The 16403-nt window shown below is 45.4% G+C and overlaps 1 protein-coding gene across 1 annotated transcript; it reads right to left on the bottom strand.

Moving 5' to 3' along the window:
- Nucleotides 1-3071: 3071 nt before the first annotated feature.
- On the bottom strand, nucleotides 3072-13045 carry GABARAPL2 (GABA type A receptor associated protein like 2; the record flags this gene model as incomplete). The annotated part of the gene is made up of 4 exons (XM_084257653.1): nucleotides 3072-3162; nucleotides 11305-11477; nucleotides 12638-12693; nucleotides 13012-13045. The coding sequence occupies 4 exons, from the start codon at nucleotides 13043-13045 to the stop codon at nucleotides 3072-3074; spliced, it is 354 nt and encodes a 117-aa protein (XP_084113779.1).
- Between the last annotated feature and the right edge of the window lie 3358 nt (nucleotides 13046-16403).

Here is a 16403-nt window from a genome sequence, read left to right as displayed (position 1 = left end):
TTATATCATTTTCTCCATGAAGGTCTTACATATCTTGTAGTATTTATTGTACACACTTGTGGATTTTGCACCTTTTAAAATTTTTTTTTAAGATTTTGCTCCTATTGAGGGGAGCTTTTTTCCTGTGATAGTCTCTAACTGCTTACAACTGCTACATAGAAACATTGTCACTATTTGTTACTGATTGGGCATGGCATCCAGCAACCCTGAGGAACTTTCTTATTCTCATGTTTATAGATCTCTTGGATTTTTCTGTGTAAACTGTCGTTATCTACATAACTGTACATTAAGCCTTCCATTCACATTTTCTTTTAAAGATTTATTTATTTATGCATACAAGAACTGGGGTACAGGCCAGAGGCGTGGGGGGTGGGAGGATCCACCAGAGACAGAGTGGGGAACAGAACAGGCAGATTGAAATACACTGCTGAGGGGAGCAGAGGGAGAGTCAGAAGAAGTCTGCTGTGCCATGTGGGTAGCTCCCTGGCCAGGGATCGAACTCATGCTGCAGTGGCTGCGGTCAGCTTCATAGGTTGCATCTTAACCCCTTGCGCCACTAGGGAGGCCCCCATTCACATTTTATGCTCCTCATGTTCTTCTCTTCTTGTGTCGGTTTTATAGCATAATGGTGAGCAGTGACACCAGACTTTTATTCAGCCTTGTTGCAATATAATTCATATACCCTGAAGTCTATGCTTCATACTTCCCTTTTTAGTTCGTTTTTAATAGAATTGCCACTATCAAAATTTTTCACAGTACCATTTACATCTGTTAACGGGTTCATCATCTTCCTGCTGATGGGTCATGCCACTTCTGACATAGTCTACACACAGAACTGTTTTGGGGTTCATTGCATTCATTTATTTGTCCCAATGTCAGTACCATCATGCCCTATTTTCTGTGGCATTATATAATAATGCACATATTTGCTGTACAATTCTTATGAATTCCCTTTATCAAATTAAGGAGGGGACCTTCTCTAATTTAAGAGGTTTTTTAAAAATCATGAATGGGGTTTGAGTTGTTTCCGTTTTTACTTCACCTGTGTCTATAATTTTTTGAGACTCCCAAAGTCTCAAAATGAATGGGTAATTTTTCCCTTTTTCTGGTCTCTGTAAGTTTAAGAGTTAAGGGTGCTTTATAAAGGATGGGAGTAGGGGGTGACGAGGTGCTGACTTTTGAAATCTTCACTCAGATGCTCCATTTTAAAGGCAAGATTGACAAATCTTGTATTGATTGCTATTACAAATAAAGCTGCTTTCTTAAGGTTTTTATAGATAACATCTCTTCTCCTCTGTCCCATACTTTCTACTATAGCACTGACATTTTGGTATTATTTGCTTATGTGGTAGTTTACCGGCAGACCATAAACTTCTGAAGGATGGGGTACTGCTTTATTCACCTCTGTGCCCTGGTGTCCAGCAGGGTGCGAGGCCTGCTGGGAAACACATGGAATGACACTGCCAACTGTGTCTGTCTTCTGATATCGCAAGTTTGGTGTCTCGGTGCTGCAGTCGTTAGCAGTATGGGTGTGGGGAATACACAATTTTATGAGGATTTTTTGGAGATTAATTGTAACAACACACATATATATATCATCTGATATTCAGCGAGTGCTCAACGTTCACTATAAATTACTTTCAAAAAACAAGGTGGCTTTACTGACACTTGCCTTCAGATTTTCTTTCCTCATTCTCTGGTGCATTTTCAGGTTTGTAGTGGTGATAGAGTAACAGCTCAGATTGCCTTTGGAAATCTATCTCCCTTCCATGCCTGTATAATCCTGTTTTATTCATGTTGTTAAAGGGGGTTCACCACATTCATTTCCACCAGTCGCTGTCCCCAACCAGTGTTGTTTGGTAATTCATGAGAGGCCAGAGCCCTTTGAGGAACTTCTGAAGTTGGTGTCAGGAAAAATGCTTTCTTCAAATTGAGTTGCTGAGCTAACAGGGCCATATTTGGCATCAGCAGCACCCCGAAGGGTGCAGGTACACAGGGAAGGCTGATGTACACAGCAATCGTTACAGCAGTGTACAATGTACGTAAGAGTGAAAGATTGCAAGCCACCGAGATGCTTTTAATAGGGGACTTGGAAAGTATTAACACTGTAACTGCACAGTGCAATACTATTTGCCATAAAAATGAATAAAAAGGGACTACGAACTAATAGAAAAAAGGTCACCAGGATACAGTGCTAAATGAAGCAATATACATAGGTATACATTTTCTTTTGTATAAGAAAAAGAAAAGGATATATATTCATATTTAATTATTCTTCCAAAGTATGAAAAAGAAATATGTCAGTAGAAGTCATTTTCCATAAAGAAGAAGGTTAGGGTGGTCAGAAAAGAGTGGTGGGAGCAGGATTTCTCCATGTAAACCTTGTTATATGTCTTAATACCCACACCATGTGAATCTGTTAATCATTAAAATAAAATCCCTCCTTATGACACAGAGAGCAGCTTCCTGTCCTGAGCTGTGCTGCCATGGGCTCCTCAGGCCTTCTCTGCAGCCCATTTAAATGCAGGTGAATAAAGGACATGGTCACACGGCAATGCCTTTATAAGAGGAAGTTTTATTGTTAATTATTTACCTTAATAGTTTCAGAAAGAACAGATTAGCTCAGTCCAACATGATTGGCAGTTGGCAAAATCTAGTGAAGCAAGTATTCTGATTGCTAAGGATTTAATTTGGATGCTTTTAATACTTAGCCATCTAACTCTTCAAACATAATCCAGGTTAAATGTATCATCTCCCTCCCTTTCACTTTTATAACCCACCTACCTCACTTCAATATGGAAATATCTTCATTAAATATGATTCCCAGAGGAACAAGTTCCCTGGAGAGTGTAGCCATGAGGACAGTGCACAAAAAGAAAAACTCAAAATAAAACTCTGTATGATAATTTACTAGTCTAAGGAAACAAAACCTTCCAATATATTAAGAAATAAATCCAGTTACAAATGCACTAAAAGGTCTATGTGAAGAGGTTCTGGTATAATAACTGAAAACGGCCGGCTATTTACAAGATACACAAGCAGGAACGGTGCACCTAGCCCAGCACTGGCCCTCAGAAGCCAAAAGTGTTCTCTCCACTGTAGGCCACATACAAGAATCCATCTTCATCTTTTTCCTTCTCATAAAGCTGTCCCATGGTTAGGCTTGAAAGAGAAAAACAAAAAACAACAATGAGTTGGGGTTCAGTGACTGAACCCAGGTGTCGGGAGAAAGGTGACTTGAGAATAAGGACTGTGACTCTACCACAGGTTTGGTGGCAGGGGGTGGAAATGATACAGCTCCCAGGAACGGCTGTGTGCCCACCATCCTGCTTTAAATAAGGGAGACGGAGTCATGAAAATATTAAGATAAATTAGTCCCTGGGAATCAGCAGACGAGACTAGAACCAAGTCTCCATCCCCGTGCCCCAAGACAAGGTCTGGTCACCTCCAAAGGAAGCACTTCTTCAGCCCAGCTCCCGCTCCTCGAGTGGGCCGGTCAGGGCTTGGCTGCTTTCTGAATGCCTGGGCACCAGATCAAAAACGAAACAAAACAAAGAGCCTGAGAAATCCATCCCGGTGTGGGTGGAGTACTTAGTACTAAGGAAGCGTAAATGAGGCTCCTCTTATCTGAAGAATTAGAATTTGCACCTCTCAGTAGGTTAAGTACAAGCGAGTTCACCCTTGTGGAAGCCCCTGTGACCCAGGAGTGCGTCCACATCATCAGAAAGAAGGTATTTTCCTCACACGTAATGCAAAAGCAGACTGAATCCGGGATGCAAAGGAGTCCTGCCCAAACTTCCTAAGAACCCTCCCAAAATAGCTACTGCTCAAACTAGTATGTGGGCAGGAAGCTGGCTTTCCTGAGCTGGGAAACATATGGCCGTGGGGGAGACCTCATGGAGCTGTCTGCCATGGACCTGAGCTGTTTGTGTCAGCTCCTTACTGCGAGAGTAAGACTAGCAGCACCTCAACGCCCAGGCGCACCCTGGCCACGTGGCTGTATTCTTCTTCAGAGGGGAGCAGGAGACACAGGCGTGTGCTCAACAGCAGTGACTGTTAGGGCTGGGGTCAGCCAGAGCCAGCAGTGATGGGCTGAGAGCTATCTCGGATATTGGAGGTCACTAGTCCCAACAGGTGACAACACATGCTGAAAAGCAGGACTCGGTAACACAAGGATGGATGGGTAAAGAGGGGTCCAGGGCCTCAGGCTGGTGGAACAATGAGTGCCTTTGCTCCGGCAGGTTGTGTGGGACTGCCACATACACAGGATACAGACCACATCGCTAAGGGGAGATTTTTCCTTCCTCTTTTTCCTACCTCATGTCTGAGCTTAGCCTGATTGGCTGTGTGAGTAGATAAGAATTATTATGCCACAACGTGGGGGTGGATGGGAATGAACAACAAACGGCCTGCCATCAGCATCTGACACAATAAACAGTGCTCTCTGTGACAATCTCTTAACTGGGAATTTGTAACTTAAGGACTCCCTGGATCTGCACTGTCCACAAGAAGTTTCTGCTATGTCAGAAAAATCCTGTGTTTCTCCTGCCCAGTACGGTAGCTGCAAGCTACATTCTGCACATAAACTGTGGTTCATCTGGGTTGGGATGTGCTATAAAACGAACACAATATTTCCAATATCATATAAAAACAAACCTTAATTCTGATTTTATGTTGAAATGACATTTTGCATATATTGGATAACATATTATTAAAATCAGTTCTACCTGGTTTCTGCTACTAGAAAATTTAAAATTACTGGTATGGCTCACATGCCACTACACTGACAGCAATGCCCCAGAACATGTGAGAGGACTTCGGGGCCAGTCCTCTACTGGCCTACTCATTAAACCCCCCCAAGAGATGAGTCCCAACCCTGGCTGCACATCAGAAATGATGGAGAACTTTAGAAACATCTCCATGCCCAAGTCCTACTACCTCAGACCAATTAGAGTCTTTGGAGGTAAGACCAGGCCTTAGTATGTTTAAAAATGTTCAAGATGATGCCGTGTGCAGCCAGCATGAGAAACAGCCCCAGTGCCAGAAGGAGAGTCATCTTTTTGGGAAGAGATGCTCATTAAGAGGCGTGTGATGACAAAGTAGTAAGACGGAACCAGGAAGTGCAGTGAGGAGGCAGCAAGGAGGAAGGGCTGAATCTATATGAAGACTTTTGTCTTGGTGGCTGGGAAATACCCTAGGAAACCTCGCTTTTCAGGGGCTCTTCAGGATCAGGCTAAGGTTACAAGGTTAAATGAAGCCATGAAAAGGTTAAGATAAATTAGGCCTGGGGGCATCAGCAAAGAAGACTAGAATGGACTCTTCATCCTCATCTTACAGGGAAATTAACAGCTACTGCCACAGGCTGCTGAATGGAGCTTTTAGCGCCCAGCAATGAGTATTGTAGGGTTTCTGTTTCCTTGCCCAAGAGTTAGCCTGAGTCTAAGGACATAGTGCTGCTGCCAGTTAAACAGTTTCCATACGAGGTTGTGTGACAGAAAAGGAGTAGAGTGACAGGACCCTAAGTCATTAGGCCCCATTTGTTGTCAAATTCCAGGATCTGAAGGAGAGAGAGCTCAAAGAGCTGGTGACCCAAGAAGCTGGCAGCGATGGCTGCACTTGGGAAATTCTTAGAATGTCCAGCCCCACCTTGACCTACTGAATCCAAACAGGCGCTTTATGGAGGTGTAGGTGTCCTCTACGCATGTTTGAACGTGTGCTAGGGAAGCCCCTCAGCGGAAGGCACAAGGATGCTGACCTTGGGTCATTAGAACACAACTTGCTGTGTGTTCACTAGGAGGCGGCACAGTTTAATGGTGAGAATGCCTCCTGGCTTTGTGACTTCTGACAAATTACTTAACCACTTTGGACTTCACTCTTATCATCAACTATGGATTACGATGGTAGCTGCCTCAAAATTGTTAGGATAAAAAGAATTGACAGGTAATGCACTTAGAACAGTGTTAGACACGGATTTTTATGATCAGCCTCTGTAACTTCTATGGCACTGGTTCAACGAATTGATTCAACTTTTAAAAGACAATAGAACATAAAGGCAGAAAAGCAGGAAAGCCACTACTTATGGATCCTCACTCTGAGTCTCAGAATCTGCCTGAGCAGTGGTTCCTGTGGTCGTTATGCATCGCAGGTGGTGTACAGAGTCTCGGCTGCACCACTGGTGTCTACAGACCTCCTCACGTATTTCTAACTCAGCAGCCAGGTTTAGAGTTGTTGCACTCGGGCTTCTGACTGGCAAGCAATAGAGCAGAACTTAGTCTGACAGAACCAAACCTAACATAGGGGCTGAGGGCAGCTGCCTCTGATTCTAAGAAGTTCCCAGGTGCAGCCATTGGATAACGTATTATTAAAATCAATTCTACCTGTTTTCTGCTACTAGAAAATTTAAAATTACTTGTATGGCTCACATGCCACTACACTGACAGCAATGCCCCGGAACATGTGAGAGGACTTGGGGGCTAGTCCTCTACGGGTCTACTCCTTAGACCAGTAGTGCAGCTCTTAAGAGTTCACTCTCCTTCAGATTCTGGAATTTGACAACAAATGGGGCCTAATGACTTAGGGTCCTGTTCACTCCTTTTCTGTCACACAACCTTGTGTGGAAACTATTTAACTGGCAGCAGCGCTGTGTCCTTACACTCAGGCTAACTCTTGGGCAAGGAAACAGAAACCTGACAATGCTCATTGGCTGGGCTCTAAAAGCTCCATTCAGCAGCCTGTGAGCAAACACCTGATTTCAAGCTTCCCTGGACATAGGACTGAACACTGGCATATCAACTCAATATGATTAGAAAACAGCATTTTTTCTAGAGGGATCAAACTATACACATAGAGCCAGAATAGTTTGCCTGTAGTCAGAAGATCTGGACCATAAATGCTAACAAGTATTTTTTCTTAATTCAGATTCAAACAAGAGGCAAGAGGAAGTGCAGAGATGTGAAGTGTGACCCAAGTCAGTCAGCAGGTATGGCTGTAGGCTGCTCAGTTTAGGACACATCCCATAAACCTGAGAAAATGAGCTTTCCTCTTAGTATTCCCAGAGGCCCAAGCCACTCAGCACCGGTAAGCCACTGCTGGCACACCTGATGCAGCTCTAGCAAGAGCATCACGTGAAGGTGCACAGGCTTGCGGGATGGCCTGACAAAGCCAAAGCCCCTACCGAAGTCAGTGTCTGCGGAAGACACCAGGAGTGGCCTCCTGTCCTAACAGTGACAGCACTGCTGTGACTCAAGCACTGCACGCCTCCGAGAACCAGGCTGCTGAACGCGGGGCCGTGGCACTTCCCAGTGCTGCTGCTGACGAGGAAAGACATTGGAAAAACCGGTAGGAGACTTAATTGGAGTGAAATGACTTAAACTGCCCCTAAAAACCTGTCTCGCACTCCTCCATTCAGAGCCAGACAAAACCACTTCTCCAGCAAAGAGGATATCCAAAATAAATAAAAGCAGCTTTCAGAAGGAGCCACGTGCCGGGATGGCCATGCTGCTCAACACAACGTTAGTTTTAAGCTACTCAACAGCCTGTGAATCCGGGGAGGCTGGCCTAGAAGTGTGTGGGTGCCCAATCCATGGAGAACCTCCCCTTGACCAACCACTGAGGTCAGGTCACCGAGGCTGTGGCATCCCGCTGACTCATGAATTAGCTGGTTGAATGAGCACACCCGGCCACCCATCTGCTGGGCATCGCGTGCTTCAGGGGATCTTTAGGTCCCCAGGACCTGGACTGATCTCTTTTCCAGCAGGCGGGGGGGGGGGGGGGGGGGGCGCGCACTGAGTGGGGTGCCTGGTGTTGTTGAGGTGGAGGGCAATGGCCAGTGCTGTGGATCCTGGAAAGGCTCAAAATGCAAGTTAAGATGAATTTAAAGTCTCCCCAAGACTCTAAAAAATAGAAATGTCTGCTTGTTCCTTTTATCATTTTTTTTTCCTGCTCTAAATACTACTGCACAGCTGAAATAAAACCCTGTTCTTAAAGAGGTATTACCCAGAAATAATAAGGTATTACCTAGAAATAAAAGTGCTTAATTTAAGCATGTTTCTAAATAATGGATGAGTGGGCCTTAAGACACCACAGCTTTCTTTAACTTAAGTACCTCTTTTAAGATTCAGAAGCAACTAAACACCATCTGAAACAGCACAGGCTTCCTAGTGCAACACACCCAAATTATAATCTCTTGCATACATGTCATTTAATAACATACTCATATACGTCTATAGTAATAGGGGATTAACAAGATTTGTGTGTTTCTGAACAAAGACCAAAAGGCAGGCACCATGGCAGGTCTCTGATGCCATAAACAGGAAGCTTGTACACTGATGTTCTTTCTCAGGTTCTGTCTGCACCAGTTTCCCTTTCCATTTTGGGCTATTTCTTGATGCAGGTATCCAGGCAGAGAATTCAGCTTCCCAGTGCTAAATGGGAAAGGCCAGCTGAGCTACATGTGCCCTGTTTTTAAAAAAAACAGACTCAGCAAGAATTTAGGAAGTAAAACTCTTAGGGACTTGCCTTTGTCTCTATTTCTAGAATAATCAAATATTTAAAACTGAATAATGGTGACATGTCACAGGTTTTGGACACCCTCCTGAACACACCTCCAAGGCGGGAACACTGAAATTACTTCTGTTCCGTCTCAGCCTGCAGATCTGTCTCGGGAGGGACAGGGCTCCTGCACACAAAGGCTAATTCTTTCTCAATTCTGACATTCCTTCCACTGTGAAGGCTACAAGCACTGGCTAAAGTGCTAATGGGCATCCCATACTTTCCAAGGATGCTGGAAAGACTGAGGGAGAAAAAAACAAAAACAAAAAGAAAAACAAAAGACTGAGGAAGAGGCTGCAAGACTGCCTTTGGTTAGAGATGGTGAAGCTGAGACTCTCATAGCTTTAGGAAGGAAACCTTGTGGTTATTTTGTTTGTGCTGCTGTGGGGCGATCAGTATTTGCATAAATCTGACATCTCATGCCTCTTTTATTTATAAACAAATGTGTTTTTAAGATTAAACCCCCAAAACTAACAAAGAACTACTTCACTGAGAGTGCGGCAAGAGGTCATTAACTGAGGCCAACAACACTGAGGGCCTGGGCAGAAAAGCCCTGGTTAGTGACTTTTTAAAATCCTGACTTGCCTCACTGGTGTAATCTGCTTTCAGGGACATTCTCACCAGGATGAAAAGATAAACAGGTCTTGGAAAGTAAATGACCCTGAAGCAGCCTCTGCTGCCCTAAGAATCACTTTTCAATTTCTATCTCAGGGATAACGGGGGGAGGGGGAAGTTGTTGGAATCTGCAACCACTGTAATTGCTAGATAATGTGTGGCCATGAGAATAATCTTTTTTTTAAAGTTATATTTAAAAGAGCAGGTTTATTAGAAAAGGGACAGAAGAGTAAAAGACACTTGGGTAGACACAAGCAGGCAGAAAGAGCTGCCCCAAAAGGGACAGGTTTGCTGAGAGAGGCCTGCATGGTTGTAGGTGGGTGACCTTGAGGAGAGCTGCCTCTGCTGAGGGGGGTCAGTGAAGAGAAGCCCTGGCATGGTACAGCTTATGGGCAGGCAGGAAGGCTGCTGCCCTACAGAGGGAGAGACCTGGTGAAAAGAAGCACCTACATAGTCACAGGTGGGCAGAAGGACTGCTTCAGAATTAACCTGATGTCTCCAGAAGTCTTCCTCATTTCCTTCAAGCATCAATGATTAGAATAAACTCAATGCCATAGGTCCTAATCATCTTAGTCATCTACTTCCCCCCATTAATAAGCGACTTCCAGGGGTCTCCCTGGTGGCGCAAGGGGTTAAGCACAGCATTGTAATGAGTTTGATATCTGTGGCACAACAGACCTCTCCTGTCTCGCCCAGTGTTCCCCTCAGCAGTGTCTTTCAGTCACTCTGCCTGTTCTGTTTCCCACTGTCTCTGGTGAATCCTCTCACCCCCGCCCGACATCTCTGGCCTGTACCCCCATTCTTATATGCATAAATAAATAGTTTTAAAAAAAAAAAAAAAGAATGGACTTCCAGGAAGGAGGCCACACAACAGCTCAACTCCACAGAAGAGGCAGGGGTGTGAATGATTTACTTCTCCCAATGTCTTAAGGGAAGGGGATTTTGCCCTGGGCTTTCTCCCCTGGTGAAGAGTGCCAACAGCCGACACACTGCCCAGAGGACTGAAAGGCAGCCTGGAAGAGCCCAACAGGGTGACAAACTCACCTCTGGCAAAACCAATGCTTAAAGAATTGGTGTAGCACATCAATGATGGCAGGTGGGCAGGCAGAGCCTGTCTGCTCAGGTAGGACATTGGCTTTAGGGAACAACCTGTCTTTTCTCCCCTATCTCGCTTCTCTGCCAACCATCACAAATGGAAATGGTGGACACTGGGAAAGAGGAAATTAGATTAAAAAAACAGCCAGCGCATCCTACCTTTTGTAGGCATAACACTAGAATCTGGCTTAGGCCTCTTGTGGAGAGGTCAAGGAATTTTCAAAAGGAATATATTTTTGGCCACATTGAGCCAGTTCCCAGGGCTTCTCCCAGTTACTTTTGGAATTAACAAATGAAATTTAGTTTGGGTCACCAAGATGAGATGCAGCCAGGAGCTCATACTCAGGGGATGCAGGGCCAGTTTTGGCCCAGGGCCTAGAAGTACTCAATCAATAACGGGAAAGGACTGACCAAGGATTTAGACTGAGTCAGTCCATTTTCCTCTTCCCACAGGGAACTAAAGCTAAACTGTCAACTACACAGAAGAAGGCAATTTTAGTATCCCCGCCAAGATTGAGGCCCTACGTTATCCCAAAGATTGCATCCGGGCAGCACAACTAGACAAGAGGGGCAACTACTCTGACATTCAGATCAGCTAGCATCCAGGGAGGTAAAGCCTGTAAAGAGACCTTGGCTCCCTTCATTGGACAGCAGCCATTTTAGTGTACTTGAGGATCAGGCAGCTACAGACTCTCCCAGTGGCACAGAGCTAAGTTTGGAGAGTGAGCAAGAGGATGATTAACTGAAGCTGAGCCTCAGCAGGGTCCACAAGCTCCTCACAGAGAATGACAGCCTTATTTCACGGATCATTTGGAAAAAAATCTCATTTCAGGCTTCAATTCTACTCATGGATTTGAAAGGATTCTTGGGGATCTGAGACTAGATTTTTATATATTTTTTAAGTCCAGGCCTTATTCTATTTTCATAACCCAAAGTATACTTTCTTACTTCCCGGAGCTCCTGATGGGAGGGAGCATATAACCCAGACTTCTAGTCAGAACCTCTAAGAATTTCAGATGGCCAATACTAGTAAACACCTCTCACCTGGACTGTGGGACTGTCTTATCCACAAACAGGAAGATTGCCTTTTCAGAAGGAAGCTGGATCCTTTTCCTGATGATCCACATGAACTGAGCCACAGTGATGTCAGATGGAACCAGATACTTCCGTTTGTCAATGTCAACAATCTGACTGCCTGAGACTTTTTCCACAATCACCTGGCAAAGCAAAGAGAGTTCAAGACTGGATTTCTCAGGTGAGGCTCTGGCCTGGCATTGTCAGGGAGCTGATATACAGTGTGTGGGCAAGGAAGTGGGTGGGAAACTGCATAACGGGAGAAAACGTACCCCACGTTTAATAAATCACAAACTCTGGAGATTAAGAATTGATATTAACGTGTTATAGAGAAATGGTACTTTCCTATGGTTGGTCATTAGGTTTCTTATTCCCAATGTCAGCGTGCATAAGAGAAACACAGCCAGCCAGTATTACAAAGCTTTTCAACATTTTGTCTGGGCAGACCCAAGAATATTCAGGTGAGGATTTCAACTACAGCCTGTTACTCTGGGACTCAGAATGGCTCTGCGTTCATACTACAGGAGTATGAAGATCCACAGGAACACAGGAGACAAGAATTATGGACAAATGGGAACGACTGGCAATTCCAGTCAAGAATGAAGCTCTTCATTTGGCCTGTTGCTTCTCTCTGAAATAGTTTTCAAATTTATCCTTCCTGCTCCTTCCCTAAAGGAATTGTTCACAAGCAAAGAGCTACATTAACAGGACCAGCTGTTCTTTAAAAATGAATAAGGATTTCAGAAACTATCTTCCCTACTAAGGAAGAAATACTAATTATTGTAATTATTATAGATTAAGGGGAAAACACTGAAGAAGGGGTTTTTAGCAGTTTCTGGTTTTCTTCTGGTCAGGAAAAGACAGGGTAAGAGTGAGGACAGGGAGTGAGTTAGAAGTCAGGCAGAGATGGAGGCTCCCAAGTTAAAGATTAATGACCACAACTAAAGTGCCACTTGCAAGACCACGGTGACAGTCTCCCTCCAGTACTGTTCCCTAAAGTGGCAGTGACCTGTTGCCCTGTCCTAGAACATCGTTCCTTACATAATTGGCGAGGGAGCCCAGAGGCTGCAGACAGCTCGCTGGCCTAGATCAGATTCAGCACTGAGGCACCCTGAACAGCACCAGCTCCAGGAGCCTCCCACCGCCCGGCCCCTGGCGGGCCCCCACCCAGTCTGGCCCGTCTGCTACTATAACTGGGTCTGGAGCCTCAACCTGTCAACTGTTGAATGGCCTGGGCCCTATCACGGGTCCTTGAAGACTGGGGTGACAGGGAGGTGAGGGGGCGGGGAGTCCGAACACTTACCGGAACCCGGTCAGGATACTTGGCCCGAATCTTGGCGGATTCCACGCATCTGTGTTCTGCGGGAGAAGCGCCCCGGGATGACGGCAGCCCCAGCCCCCGGCAGGGCCCCGGCCCTCCTCCCCCCGCGACCTGCGCACGACCCGGGCCCTCGCTCGGGCGTCCCGCCGGCCGCGGCCCTGCGTCCCCCCCGCTCCCGGCAAGGCCCGCGGAGGGCGGCGCAGGGTCCCGGGGCGGCCGCCCGGGGTGCCGGGGCCTCGGTGACCCGAGCCCAGAACGGCCTCCGCCCCGCCCGGCCCGGCCCAGGGCGGCCCGAGTGGGGGAGGGGGCCCCCCCGCGCCCGGCTCCCCCGGCCCGGCCCGAAGCCGAGCGCCTACCCAGCGAGTGGTCCTCCTTGAACATCCACTTCATGGCGGCGGCGGGGAAGGGAGGCAGCCGGCTCTCGGAGCCGCGAGTTCAGCTCACCAACCACAACAACAACGACGGCAGCGGCGGCAGCGACGGAGACTACACGGCAGGCGGGACTTCCGGCTGCCGGAGCCTAGCAACCGGCGGGGCGGGGCTTCCGGTGCTCTGGCCCGACGCCGTGCGAAGGGGCGGGGCCGTACGCTCGGGGGCGGGATCGCGGAAAGCGTCGCGAGGGGCTGCCGGGCGAGGGGAGATGACGGCGTGGGCGTCTGGGGCCTCTGGGAGGGATTTCGGTGGTCGCGGTGGAGACGTCGCGGAAGTGGTGACGCTGCGAGGTCTAGCTGGACGGGAAGGGAGCCGGAGGGGCCTGGCTAGGGCTCGCAGAGGGGCCTGGCTCGGGCTCGCAGAGGTGTTCTGGGGCGTTGATGACGGGAGTTGGGGAAGTTTGAGGAAGGGAAGACGGGGCTCTGCGGTTGATGATGGCAGAGGGTCTGTTTAGGACACGGATAGCTGGAGAGTACTGGGGTGGTAACAGGTCGGGGGCTCAGTACGTGGGTGGGGTGCAACGAGTGTGGGGGAACTGAGGTAAGAGGAAAAAGATTAATTAGAACAAAGAAAAAAATCAAAATCAACAAGCAACTATAATAATGTAAGAAATATATAAAATAAAATATTTTTTTTTAAAAAAAAGATACTGATAACCACCTGGAAACTCATCATTGGGAAGAGCAATATAAGGTTGACTTGGACCTAGAAATTGAATTTAAGTAAGTCCCATTTCCTTTATTCACAAATAAATGTTGAATCAACATTTAAGGAAAAGCATCAGAGATATGCACTTGAAGAGTGTAACATCACACTGATCACAAAGAGACCCCACTCACCTTAGCTAGCATAGGAGTTAGAAGGGATTGTCAGACTCAGAGAATTCCCCTGGGAGTTGGTCATGAGATAGTCTTCTGTCAGTGTGGGGCTGCGTTCACAGCCTGGGCTCTGTGTATGTCACCTGCTTGAGTACATGCCTTGAGGTTCTCCAGTGATGTCATTGCTTTCTTCCTAGTAGAGTCATCAGAGCAGTGTATTCTGGATCAGATGTTTATAAGCTGGTGAACAGGTAACAAGACTATTCACTTAATTGGGCACGTGGATCCCTGCCACATGCTTCTGATTCTGATACATCTCAAAAGACTGTATATTTGAACACTGTCTTTAATCACTTCCTACCGTTGAAATTCCTGATTGATGCTTCATTCTAAAAGTATTCTTGTTATTTTAAGATTGTGTGTCAGCAACCAGAACAACTTCTTGTTTGTTTGTTTGCAATGAAGTAAAAAGTCCTTTGAATTTCATCCCTACAAATTATTGTTGCTTATAGGAGCACTGTTCTAGGTGTTGGGGAAGAGGAGTGAGCAGAACACACAACAGCTCTGCTCTCATGGAGTTCGCATTCTAGTGGAACGGGACAAAAATATGTCAGGTAATTATAGGTGCTGGGTAGAAAAATAAAAGAGGGTTGGGGACTAGAGAGTGATGGTGGGATAGGATGCTAGTTAGATAAAGTGTTTGGTATATTTCAGAAACAGCTCCAGTGGCTGGAGCTGAATAAACAAGGAGGAATGTGTTAGGAGATGAGATCAAAATATCTAGAACAAAACTGTGTTGAGCTTTGAATTCCATGTGAATAACCTTGGATTTTATTTATAATAACTCACTGGGGGGTTTTAAGCACAGATGTGACATGATCTGGCTTTACTATTTAATGATTAGGTTAGTTTCTGTGTAGACAGAAGAGAGGATGGAAGCAATGGAAACACTTGTCATTATTGTCATAATCACACGAAAGATCATTTTGGCTTAAACCAAGATGGTATCTATGGAGGTGGTAGGAAGCAGTTGTATTCTGGATAGGTTTTGAAGGTAGAGCCAACAAAATTTGCTGAGAGATTGGATACAAGGTATGAGGGACAAGTCATCTCTCCCTCATATGGGAAGTAATGGAACTGTCATTTGCTGAATTAGGGTGGATCTAGCTTGGTGGGTGAGAATCAAGTGTTTGGTCTTGGATATATCAGGTATGAGATGCCCAGGCGACACATTCAAATGAAGATGTAGAATGGGTGAATGAATCCATGATTCTCAAATTCAGGAGAGAACTGTTTAAAGCTCTTGAGGCATATGAGATCAGGAGTATGAGTGAAAAAAATGAAAATACCTCTTTTGCAAATAGAACTAAGCACTGAGGAATGAAGATGGTTGTTCACCATCTGATAGTTATTAAACAAATGAAAGGAGACTGAAGAAGACCCTTTACACAGTTGGTTGCTTGAGAGCATGGTTACCTGAAGAGGTGAGTCAGGAGAAATAGGGTAATGAATATATGCAATCACACATTAACAGACCTATAAAATTTGCAGAATAAATTTCAAATGTTGGAGAGATATGTGAATATAGATACTCAGAAATGGCTAGGAGAGTGGGGGAATAAAGCCTAGTGTGGCTTATCAAGAGAGACCTCACAGAGAATATGAATCTTGTGTGTCAGATAGAAAGGTACATTTTCCAGTGGGTAAGTAACTTCCATTTCCAGTTAGAAACAAAGGCTGAAGTTGGAAAAAGGCACTGGGAAGTCAGAGGTTTGGCAATATAGAACAATGCCGAGTTGAAAGATCCATTGAAAGCCTTGAAGCAAACTATTCTAAATTCATCCAAGAGACCCTGAATGGGAGCTGCTAGAAAGGAATAGAATATGATCAAAATCAGTGGTTTTAAAAGAAAAATTCTCTTTGTCCTTGGAGATAAATTATACAAAACATGAAGTAGAAACTGAGAAGTCTATTCTCAGTCATGAATGTAAACGTTAGTATTCATAATTATTAAATACATTTGTAAAGCTCACTGCACCTCAGGGGAGGCTGAAGCACTTCATACCCCTAAATTCTTAGCAGTCCCTTCCCTCTGTTTCAGCGCGAACTAAACTGACACTAGCCTACTATGTTTTCCCTTCTCCTGAAATAAGGAGATTTGGAAGCAAACACCTTGGAGCAGAGCGATCCTCAGGAGGCAAAGCTAGAGCCATTTATTCTAGAAGATCCTTTGTTAAATGATTGTTTAAATAAATGAAAGTAATCCACTTGAGGTGTTGGTACAATATGTCAGAATCTTAACTCAGATTTAAGCCTAACAATTGCTATATTTAAGAGCTATGGGCCACCTTCCTCACCCAAATTCCCCAGCCCCTCCCCCCAAATAAAAGCTTTAAAACAAGAATGAGTGATATGGGACTGGATATGTGCAAAGCATATTATGACAGATGACACTGTCATCTTGGGCTGTGGTAATGACTCTGGGAGGATTTTCCCAA

The sequence above is a fragment of the Talpa europaea genome (genome assembly GCF_964194135.1).
Source record: "Talpa europaea genome assembly, chromosome: 16".
NCBI classification, from domain to species: domain Eukaryota; kingdom Metazoa; phylum Chordata; class Mammalia; order Eulipotyphla; family Talpidae; genus Talpa; species Talpa europaea.
The sequence above is the reverse complement of the archived record's forward strand: the minus strand, read 5'-3'. Positions and strand labels throughout refer to the sequence as shown.